Consider the following 12,455-nt stretch of genomic DNA (forward strand, 5'->3'; position numbering starts at 1 on the left):
CCAACTAAAATATGGAGGATCAAACTAGTATAAATATAAGGAATATGCCATGGTTTTTGAGATCGAGAATAAAGGCACTAAAAATAGATCTCCACTCAAATATCTATAGTAAAAATATAAATAATAAGAAATTCGAAAGTAAAGCTCTAAATTGTTTTACTTTATTACTTTCATGACCTGCAAATTATAGGACATATCTCCCGTGGAAAGTGAGTCTATAATAAAATAAATAAGAATTTAGCAAGCAAGTCTAAACTTTGCTTTCACCTTGTTGGAGTTCAAGTGGATGAAAAGTAGAGTGTATGCTCTTCGCTTACATTTTCTCTATTTCTATTCTCCGTAGCCATGATATATATCCTCTTTATTTGAGCCAAATTTTTTTTCTAGTTAAAAATGAAGAAGTTGCAAGTTCTCTACCGTTCCATTGAGATGCACTCTCTTGAGTCTTCTCTACTTAGAATAGGATAAAACTTTACTCTTTTTCTAGTATAGTCTTGCCTAAATTAGGTTGGATTCCTTTACTAATTAAAAGAGCATACAAATTACAAAAATAAAAAAAAAATCTTAAGAAATTCTAAATTTTCAGAAGCTCTAGTGGTTCTCTCCTCTCTCTCTCTCTCTCTCTCTCTCTCTCTCTCTCTCTCTTTATTTTTTAGATTTTTTGATTATTTTTTGGTAGCTTATATAGGTAGAGATAAATCCGCTTTGCAGCATTGTGCTAGTGTTGTTTGATCGGGGGGAACGGGAGAACCCACCGATGCGGATGTTGAAGGCAAAGCAGCCACTACTATAGCCTTCTTTGTAATCAGGGACTCGGTGCGCGCTCCCCCTGCTATTCCTTATCCGGAATTATCTCAAAAACTCAAGAGAAGATTTGCTCCCATATATATGTTGATGGAAAAGTGGTCGGAATAAGATTTTTCAGTGGGATTTCTGCTGTTCCGAATATCGGAGATAGTCCGATCTCTTGGTTCATTCTTTGTTCCTCCAGCATTGCTTTTGACAGTGGATAACAAAAGAAGGAAAAGAGATTCTTATGGTCTCTATGCTCCTGACAAGGATGTTTTATGATCTTCTTTCCCAATGTTCTGCTCTCGTTTGATGCGTATGTTTTTTTGCCCAAGTTGTTTGACTTCTGAGTGGCTTTTCTTTACCTTAAATCTCAAATTCTTTAAATTAACTCAAATTCATCTTTATGATGTACTCTTTTTTTTCATGAAAACCAAATTTTTGTCTCTTCTCCTACCCTGAAACTCCACTCTAGCTAGCTTGAGAAAGTCTCGGTCCCTATCCGCATATCTCTACATGCTTATGACCAATCTAATCACCTCTGAATCCAAAGGCCCTCTGTTATGATACTTATTGGCACAAAATAGTAAAACCCCTCTTCCTTATACACTATGCTGCCTTGGAAGAAACTATGCCCCTCTTACCTTAAAAGATAAATTATGTTTTAATAGATAATCTATTATATCAGAGCCTTTGGTTCATTGCTGTCACTTGCTGCTAAATATAGACCAACAAATTTAATATTATGAAAAACTCCAAGTGTGGCCAAATGAGTTGATGATTATTTTAGTTTCTCATTAGCTACACAATTTCTTAAATTTCTTTTAGTTACGTTGCATGGTTAAGTGTTAATCAGCCCTTTCCGAAAACATTGCAAAGCTAGTAATCAATGAAAACAAGTAGTCATTTTATAACAAATGATTGTGGTACACCGCCATCTGCCGACCCTTCTGGAATATATCAATCATTGGAACACAATTGACTAGTAATTCAGAATCTAAACATACCAAATAGCATCCTATGTCATGTGATGGTTCAAATTTTAATTGTGTTAATCTTTTACTTATGCGGAGTGGACCTTTGTTTACTCAGTTGCAGTTACATTGGGACTTTATCCATCACCCACATCTCAAATTTTCTTCTTAAAGGAAGACTTAATCTAATTTGAAAATTTATTTGCTACAATGTTTTCATATTTTAGTATTGTATATCATAATTGTGTTCGTGTAAGAATCATCTTCTAAATTTTCTTAAAGAATTACATCCGGAGTCAGAAACACTGTTTGGAAGCTATCATGAGAACTACTTGAAATACCAAATGATATTTACCTCTTGTTTTCTACCAGAGGTGGTACGATGGTTGAACCCTAGTCCCTTTATATGCCCAGAAGTCCAAGTGTTCTATGAATTTTGATTTGGTTAATTTTAGTAATGTAGTTCTTTTATTTCCCTCCGGTTGTCATATATTTCATTCAGTTTTGCAAGCTTTGTAGATGACTTTTTTTATTCTACTTGAGTTTTTCTTTATGTGTTCGGGTAGATGTTTCCTGCACTGTCATGACTAAACTTACACAGTATGAGCATAGTATGGTTAACTTGTCCAGATCTTCCGTTATGATTGTTTTCTTCCAAGTCATTCTTTCCAGCTTTCAACCGTAGCATTTATTAGCAAGGAAATGTTGAGAGAAAACACTGTTAAATTCTTGAATTTTTGCATTTTCACTATTTTTATGCTTGTAGAGCCACTCTTATCGGCATAGCCAAGACTCCTTGTATAGCCAAGATTCCTTTCATCCTGCCTTTCTTTTCATGTATGATCAATTTCAATCCTTTCCAACGTATGGCTATCTAAACCTTTCCCTCGTGTAATGCATTCTACACATTGTAATTCAATATATTATCGAGGTTGATGCTATTATGTTCTCACCTTCTTTAGATAATTACTTTACCACTCTAGGCCTTCTATTGGTGTCATTGCTGCTACATCTTTTTCTTATGAGCTTTTGCCATTTTTGAACTCTTTGGTGCTTCCCTTCTATATGGCTAATATTGAGTCTATGCTATTTTGTTCCTGCTTTCGCCCATCATTCTACAAAAGTGATGAATCAAAAGTATGTGTTACAATTTATTAGAAATTGTGGACAGAAACATAGAAAAGAAAAACTGAAGTCCAAAGCAATTCATTCCATGCCTAAGCAGGAATAAAAACCGAGTTTTTAAATCATGATTATATAAATTTGTATAAAAAATAATAAAATAAATTATAAGGTGTATTAAGTTAATAAGTTTATTACAAAAATTGAAGGCAATATAATGTATGCTCCTACGGCATCTCCAATTCTTCTATAACATCCATCAAATGTTATCCGAGACTTATTATCCATTTTTACTTTCTTAATATATATCTCTCAAAATTGAGCTATAAGTGCATTTTTTGTTATACCATGGCCGATCAATCAATCTAAAGCCTAAACACAAAATTTTCTAAGAATTCTATAAGGATCTACACTCATATAAGATTGTGCTTGACATATATCATAATAAGAGCCATAGTGAACATTCTTCTAGTCTTGTCCTTGATGCAGTCTTAATTTTGCTATTGGGACCCTCCATCTAACCTCATTTCCCCACCATATTTAGCTTAGGTGCACCCGAGATTATAAGATTTTGCACCCGTGTCACATGCATCCTTACTACTCTTAATCTCGACCCAAAATAATCACACGCTTCCATCACCCCTTGAGGATTGCAGCACATGACATCCACTCCCTCTAGCACATCACGCTTCTAGATTATTATCCCAAAATGAAATTCATTTCCCCATTCCTCTAGGGATGCCAAGTGTGTTCAATACACTCCTTACTCTAAAATTCACTCTTGCACTCAAAAATATTGTAAGACAAAAGACTTCATCTATAGCAATCTTTTCCTTTAAGATTCATAACATGCGTTGAACCTCCATTGTATCTTGTGACTATCACTATTTCCTCTAAACTTGTCCTACAATATTTTCCCAAACTCTAAAACATCCTTTATACCTGCCTCTAGATCCAGGCATATTTGCAGTCATAGTCTGATCATATTGTCTCCTAGAGAAAACACCCCTTTCCTCTATGCAATCCTCGCCCTGCACCCCTTCATACCTCATCAATCCTTAAAAACTCTCGTTCAGCCAATGTAAGTTGACACCGGGTTTGAGCCGCAATCAGCCCCATCGACCCAAGAACCACAAGTACTCGATCTCAGGGTTACAAAGAGCCTTGAAGGTGATAAGAAACACAATCTAACCGAAGTTTTGACCTGCAAATTCACTAGCCACCTCAAAAGTTGACACTTCGGTCCATATCAATAGGTTCAAAACACTGAATTTGACTCTCTTATAACCTGGAAACATTCGAACCACCATTAGAAATTGGAGTAACTAGAACCATAATTGGTCTAGTATTTTTAACTTTTCAGAAGGCTGTGTCACATTCCTCTGCTTGCGCCATCTACAAATGTGATCTCAGGTGCACCAACATTAGAGAACAAAACTAATAGATATTCTATTTCCAGCATAATAAAAGCTAAGAACCACTTGGTACCCAATGATCACGGTAGCAGCTTGTTCCTGCCTCTGCTGCATCTGTGACCACCCGGTCATCGCATATGATTCACATCAACACAAAAGGAAGGCCAAATGCCTTCATAATTACCAAGCATCTACCTGATTGCCAGAACCATAAAAGCAACAAATTGCAACAGCATTTTCAATTATCAGAATGAGAATAAATAGCAACGACAAGGTAAACATGACACAATAAAATATAAATTTAATAGAAAAGGCCAAGCAAGAGGATGCCTTCGTTGTTCCAGTTTGCAACAGTTAGGAAAAGAGGGAACAAAAAATAGGTCTACATAAATATCCAAGCAAAACCCAACATCACAAGATAGAAACACAGGCCAGATTCACAGAACCATGGATGAATAGTGTAATGAAAACAACCATCCATGACACAAAAAGAGCACTAGAGTCGTCCCTGTTTGTTTCATAACTACAGCTATCCAGATAAACTACCTGCATAAGAGGGAATGGGATGACATTTTACTGCTTATCTGCCATGCAATTTCCTCATTTTTTATGTCATCATGAGGGATCACTTGGCCATCATGACTTTGACAAACTCCTCATAGTTGATCTGGCCATCACCATCCACATCAGCCTCGCGAATCATCTCATCAACTTCCTCATCTGTTAGCTTCTCACCAAGGTTGGTCATGACATGCCGGAGCTCAGCAGCTGAGATGAAGCCATTTTGGTCCTTGTCAAACACTCGGAAGGCCTCCTTGAGTTCCTCGTCTGAGTCAGTATCCTTCATCTTGCGAGCCATCAGGTTGAGGAATTCTGGAAAGTCAATAGTCCCATTGCCATCAGCATCCACCTCATTTATCATGTCCTGCAACTCAGCCTCAGTTGGATTCTGCCCCAGTGACCGCATCACAGTTCCCAGCTCCTTAGTCGTAATGCAACCTATTGAAATTCCACCCAAAACAAGCTGCACTTTTAATATTTTATTTCCCCTATAAAGTTTGATACGTGCAGATAGAACAACTGCTAGCCTTCTATTGTTTATTAGCATCTATTACAACTTTCAAATGATAATAAAAATAACGACTACTACCTTTTGTTCTATCTCCAAAGCAATGCACAACACTTTGGGGTTGGAAAATTGCACACCAGATTAACATATTAAAATGATTGCAAATTAGCACAAATGAAACATAGTGACAACATATTTCAAAAAAACAAATCCACAAATCCATCTTTCAGCATGAACAGGTCACATGATGGAACAGCATGAATTCATATCCAATGCCGGCAAGTAAAGAGCATCGTAATCCTTCTCAAAAGGAAGTAGCTTCGTTTCATAGGCCTACTGAAACACTTCAAGAAAGGTTCTATTATAACGCAGCCCGCAGAAAGACTATTTCTTGAGGTAAACTAGTTTTTTGGAAAAAAACATGAACACGTGCTGAAGAATATTGGGAACCCTAGCAAGGGTTTCCCCTATCAGTTGAAGAACTGCAGGGGCCCCAACTGCAACTTAAAACCATTCGTAAATTACAGCTAAATTATGACTTTATTCAATTAACTATTACGGCCTAGCTAGGTGATTGCTATATTAAGGATCTGCAATTCCATTAGTTTAACTATTTTGGCATAATGACTTAGAAATAACAGGTAAAATAACATTGACGAACAGGCAAAGAACCATAAACTTGGCATCCAAATAGTTGCAATATAAGAACAAAAAAATTGCTTCTCAATTTGCAATTAAATCTATTAAACCATGCAAACAGCCCAAGGCATGAATTCCTAACTATGACCAGTCCTAATAATTAGCTCCACTACAAAAAGGTGTTTTACTGCACGTGCCAATCACTATTCAAAATGACGGACACTTTAGGCATCCAAAAATCCAATCAAGCAAATGAAGAAGTAAGATAAAAAGTTCTTTGATCACTCAATAACTAACATGCATGCAATGATCAATGTGCCAACTCCAAACATCAACTACAGATGAATATCCAAATTGATTTAATGACTCCGGCAACTCTTCTCAAAATATATACCTTAATTGGCCTTTTCCAAGCATGAAGGGCCATCAAACATGTAAAACTACAATTAATTCACACCAAGCAGTAAATGTTGTACTTCTGCCAACTAACACTGAACACAGAAATAGCTAGAGCAAAATATAACTTTGAAAGTTTCACCAGGGAGCCAAAAAAAACAGGTTCCAGTGAGAATTTCCATTAGGTAAAGTTGTCTTCATCAAACTTTTTATGAATTCTCTGTAATATCGAGTAGAGATTTTCATGGATTATGAAATCTAGGTCAATGTCATCCTAGCAATTTTACAGTACCTCAGCAATCAGCTAACACTCATGCTAGATTTGGTACAACAGAGGGCTATGTCTTGTCATAAATCACCTCTTCTAGCAGAAGCCCACGTTATCCTACACCAATCATCTAGTGTTTAAGCAACATCCAGCAGCTGTAAGAAGGTATATTGGAAAAACTATATGTTTCCCATCCATTGATCTCAGATGCACACTCTACATTTAGATTTTGTTACATGATTTATCATACTGTATCCATATAGAACAGGGTCAGTTGGCCTACAATTTTCTGCTTGATCTTTAAGCCAGCAAAGATGCACAAAATTCAAATACAAAGCTACCTTCTCATAACATGGAGGGAACAAGTACAGTTACAATTGGTCCATATTGCTTTAAAACTAAGATTTCCAATTGGTTAATCATGATCCGTTCTATGTGAACAACGCACATGCATACTCAAACCTTAAATCAGAAAAGCATGTACTTGTCAAAATATTGGCAACAGCTCCTTGCTTCCCCCGGTAGGGATAAAACTATACATCTGTGAGCCCTATTCATCAATCCTATGGCTTAAGGCACAAAGCTGTTGCAACAGGTATATTATTCTACCTGAAACGCCTATAAATTTCTTGCACTAGACAGACCAGGTAAAAGCCCTGATTGGCAACAATGTTCAATAATCAATAAATTCATAAGCAGAATTAGTTCCTCTTTCATCATAAAGCAATTCAACCAAAAATAACCTACTGGGAGGGTTTTGGGAAACAGCAGCATTCTGAAAACTCTTGCACATTTCAAGAATGTGTGCATTTCAAAATGACTGTCTTTTCATATTAAGCACTAGCTAAACAAGTTTGCTGCACCTGAATTCCTCTGAAGTTGTTTTTTGAGCTCCTAAGCAATACATAGAACTTAACAGAGAGAGACAAAAAAAGGCAACTGCAATGAAACTAACATATAGACACACAGAGAAGACAGATGGACACACACACACACACACACACAGAGAGAGAGAGAGAGAGAGAGAAAGCTGCTACGAGGACTAACAGCAAAGAAATGTGTTCAACTCACTGATAACAGTTTGCAATGCATGCACATCCATGCTGGCATTAGACCAACAAGAGCATCTGATTTCTTACTTCTTACCATTTTAAATTATTAGACTTACTTTTTTCAGGCCCAATGACCTTAAATAACTTAAACGGTCCTAATATAACTTTTATGTCAAAAAATAGAAATTAGACCAGAGATATGAATTGATTGCATCATATTAAATAGCAGGGTATTGAAAATTACACAAGACAACATGTTAGATAGTAAATCTAAGATGGTCAGTCCCTCAAATGTTGATTTGTAGAATGACAGAACTGATGCGCATAAAAAAAAAAAAAAAAGATCGATTGGAGGGCCAATTTTCTGATAAAAATGTGATAAAAAGGTGATGTATATCCAAGTCCGAACTTCGGCAATAACAGAAAACCAGTTCATGCTTGGATTTGTTAACACATAATTCAGAAAGTAGTTCCAGTGAAGGAGTCCTTCAATGACTGTTAATTAGTCTTTTTTTTTGTTGATGTCCACCTTTATTTTGTTTTTTCTTTATGCAATTGCAAAATAAATGGATAACTCGGTGAGGATAACCATGCATCTAGAATTGCCACCTAAACTCATCCCATTTCATCAGATCCAAGACATTTCCAAAAGATGAAGCGGATATGTACGGTTCTAATAAGATATCATTCTTGACCAAGAATCCATATTTGGGAATTCTTCTCGAGACCCAATTTTTACCTAAATGGGTTGAGTTTGAGCTGAGCCTTTAATCTTACTTGAGGCTAGCTCTAAGTTTGACCAGATCTAGATATTTCATTCTAAATAGGTTTAGACCACTCAAATATTTCGATCTTCATGTGACACAGAAAAAGGGGAAACTCTCCAGCATATGATTGTCAAAAGTCACATAGATCAATTGCTTAATATAGCTCATGAATAATTTTGAACACCAAAAAAATTAAAAATCAGACATTGGAGGCCTCTCCAAACTCTTTCCAAAAGGAGAGAGATAAGTAATCAGACCAAAGTATTGGATTCATAACATCACGTATTAGGACACTGCAAGATTTCACAAGGTGACATGTTGGACAACAAACTAAGATAGCAACTCCTCAGAGGCCGAACATGCAACAGCATCATTAACCTTAACATAATTCTTTCTCTACAAAGAATGTTCCTATTTGGGAATTAATTGATATCTTTAAACATACCATGCTAGACTCAACATGCCCAATATGAGAGTCAACATGCCCAATATGCTAGACTCAACATGCCCAATATGCTAGACTCAACATGCCCAATATGAGACTCAACATGCCCAATATGAGAGTCGGTTCAACATACCTAGACTCAACATGCCCCCATACAAAATCTCAGTTAGGTACCAATACGGTATAGTACATCCAATATGGGGCAATACGCATCGATATGGCAAACTTGGTTCCAAACTATCAATAAATTAAAATGTTCTTCAGAACGTAAGAAAGCAATTAAAATGTTCTTCAGAACGTAAGAAAGCTCCCCACCAAAAAAATAAAGTAACAAGCTATCAACAACTAAACTGACTCATTATTGCTCCAAATACAAGGACTTGTAAAATAGAAACTTACACAAGCCTAACTCGGACTACATTAATTGACCCAAATCTGACCAATTAATTGATGTATTGAGTTTGCGCTCACACCCAATCTAATTAGTTCTAGATCTAGATTCTAATCAAAGTTAGATTCATTGATATTACTCTATCCAATTTTTCCATCCATGGGCTGCAAAATTTCTTCGCCATCAGCAAAAACCATAAATAAAGGTCCTTTCAACAGAATCTCAGTCACAACTTCATGTTGAATAATTCACATCTTTGGCCTTTGGGGTTCTTGTCATGTGAAATTAATAAGGGGCATTTAAGATCCCCAAAATTGTTATACAGTGGAAATGACCCGGATGATTTCAAAACAACCAAAAAAAAAAAAGCAATATACGTGGAGAAATTTTGCTTTACTTGTTTCCCTTCTTTAGAAACTGAAAGACATATTTTTAACTAGTGTGTCATTCCACCTCAGTAAATGAACCCCATTTGTCAAGCCTTCAGCATATGGATGGATTTAACTAAGTGACAACTTGTCACATCAAGCATTCCCTCCCAATTTCCCTTGTCTAGTGTATCCAATATAACATCCATAAAAGTATCTAAGGTGGTGGCAGGATTCACAAGTTTCCATCCAGGACATATTGAAGGAGTAATCTTTGGATGCCCCCGCCCATAGCGTCTCAAGATTCTTTTTGCCAACATCACAATAGGGGATTGGCACAATTCACAAGGTTTGGCATGATTTGCAAGTGGGCCAACAAATCACAACATGTCCCACTAGCACCATGTTGGCACTGCAAAATGAGAAGGGATACGAGTAGGATGTCATAACTACTTCCCTTTCAAAATTAGCAACTCGTGCTAAATATGGAGGAAACAATTCAATGATTAACCAGCCATTATGTCAAACAAGGGCAATGTTATCATGATCAACATGGTAATTAGAAGGGCCACATTCAATCTGTAGGATCTAAATCTCCACCAATCAACACAATATCAATGCTCCAAGCAATCAATATGTCCACTACTAAAACATGTTGTTGCGGCCCATAACCCGACCTGACGGAGTTCAGCTATTTGGCAAATGATGATTGGTCGGCTTGGATGAAGCTAGTCGGCTTGGATAAGGCTAGTCGGTTTGGATAAGGCTAGTCAGCTTGGCATGAGGTTCGACCTACAAATAAAAGAAACTATCGAAGGTTGTCGAAGCTGCTCCAGCGAGGGACACTCCGATGCTTAAGTCAGATAGAGTTTTGGTAGAATAGAGGAGATTTGAGAATATGAGCAATGAGCTAAGAGCAAGGTAATTTTCCTTTACTTAAATCCCCTAGCCCAGTTTATATAGAGAGAAGGGTGAGAGTTTGTCGCGATCGGTTGCACAATCTTCAGATGAGCCATTACATCTCTTCCTTATCTGTCATCATACGTGGTTAAGTCCTTCCTTATCTGGTGCCCTGAGATCATGCGAGCAGTAACCACCCATGCTATTTGCCTAGACGTTCGCTCAATCGTTAATTACACACACCACGTGTTACTCGACCATTGGTCGACCGAGCTAGCAGGTGCAATTTCTCGTCTGATTCCAAGAAAATGACTTGATCTCGGAAGTGGGGGACGAGCAATATGGCCCAAATTTGATGCCCATTAAAATCGCACCTACTAGCTCGACCGATCAAAGGCTGAGCAACACATGGCGCACATAATTAACGACCGAGCAAACCTTCAAGCAAATAGCGCAAGTGATTACAGCTCGGCGTGCACCAAATAAGGAAAGACACAACTGCCCAAGATGATAGATAAGATAAGGGTGTAACAGACCAGGTCCCGATGGACTCTTACCCTCCTTTATAAACCAAGACAGAAAATATCAGGTAAAAGGAATTTAATTTTGGTTTTAGCTCATTCCTCGTACTCTCGGATCTCCTATGTTCCACCAAAACTCTACCTGACTTAAGCATTGAAGGATCCTCCGCCAGAGCAACTCCGGCAACCTCCGATAGTTCCTTTTGTTTGCAGGTTGGACCTCACACCGAGAAGACCAGCTTCATGCCGGCTGATGAATCTTCGTTCATCAAACAGCCTAACTCCATCAGGTCGGGTTTGGGTGGCAACACATGTATCATCGTGTTACTACTTTACACTGGTGCACAACAAGAAAATGCAACACATTAAGATCTCAGACCAATAAACAGAATTCATACGCTATATGATCAGAGAACAAGAAGCATTTACTAGCCATCAATTCAAGCAAAAAAAAAATCTAAACTCAAATAAATTCAGACAGCGCAGAAACAAATTTGCAATCCAACCGTCCAACAATATTCATACACACAATCCTTAAACCATACAAAAGAAAGAAGTCAGATCAAACTCCCAAAAGAATTAACGCGAGAAAAATCAACAATATATACACGAGCGCATCCAAACGAACAAGACCTATCAAACCTCATCTACATCGACCTCTCTAGTGATCTGAATGAAAAACAATGAAGAAACCCTACATCGACAAAGTACACTAACAAAAGGATCCATACCAAATCGAAACAAGAAAATGAACCACCAGATCCGACCGTAAAGATCTCAGAACCAAGCGAAACGGAAACAAATCACAGCAATTATACGGATCGAATGGAAAAGAAAATGAGAGGAGGAATCAGACCGTCTCCGTCCTTGTCGAACAAGCTGAAGGCCTCCTTGAACTCGGAGATCTGGTCGTCCGTGAGCTGATCCGCCATGGCTTCTCCGAGAACGAGCACAGCGAGAGAAAACGGGAAGAAGAGATCTGAGGCCAAGGACTAAGGAAAACAAAGCAAGGACGGAGGTGTGAGGACTCGAGCGTTTCCTGCACCTGGCCTCGGAAAATTTGGGGCCGTTCTATACGGGAGCGGTCGCCTCGCCAGCCCCACGGCGTTCAACGCCCTCAAACCGAAAGTTATCGCTCTTCCATTAAAATACCCCTACTCCTTTACACAAATTACGAATAACATGAAGGCTACTTAAATTGACGATTTTAGCCCTGACATTGTTTGTTTGGCCCTGCAGACCGTCTGCTCCCGTGCGGCCATCTGTCAAAAGCCATACCTGCTCGGGACACGTTGTACGCTCTGATTGTCCTAGTGTTCATCTCAATGTGCGTCATACT

At 37.9% G+C, this 12,455-nt stretch overlaps 1 protein-coding gene across 1 annotated transcript; it reads right to left on the reverse strand.

The window, feature by feature from the left end:
- Positions 1–4,581: 4,581 nt before the first annotated feature.
- LOC103722132 (calmodulin-7-like) lies at positions 4,582–12,235 on the reverse strand. The gene is made up of 2 exons (XM_008812576.5): positions 11,973–12,235; positions 4,582–5,299 (listed from the first exon to the last, which is right to left on the reverse strand). The coding sequence occupies exons 1-2, from the start codon at positions 12,046–12,048 to the stop codon at positions 4,926–4,928; spliced, it is 450 nt and encodes a 149-aa protein (XP_008810798.1). The 5' UTR covers positions 12,049–12,235; the 3' UTR covers positions 4,582–4,925.
- Between the last annotated feature and the right edge of the window lie 220 nt (positions 12,236–12,455).

This window comes from Phoenix dactylifera, chromosome 17 (genome assembly GCF_051530095.1).
Source record: "Phoenix dactylifera cultivar Ajwa chromosome 17, Ajwa_hap1_PhDact_Kaust_v1.1, whole genome shotgun sequence".
In the NCBI taxonomy this organism is placed as follows: Eukaryota; Viridiplantae; Streptophyta; class Magnoliopsida; order Arecales; family Arecaceae; genus Phoenix; species Phoenix dactylifera.

What these genes read in the sequence shown, in the direction of transcription:
- LOC103722132 (XM_008812576.5), bottom strand. Translation starts at nt 12,048, where the DNA reads ATGGCGGATCAGCTCACGGACGACCAGATCTCCGAGTTCAAGGAGGCC. An exon ending in GTTCGACAAGGACGGAGACG is followed by an intron (nt 5,300 to 11,972) that starts GTCTGATTCCTC and finishes GAATTTCAATAG; the next exon opens with GTTGCATTACGACTAAGGAG.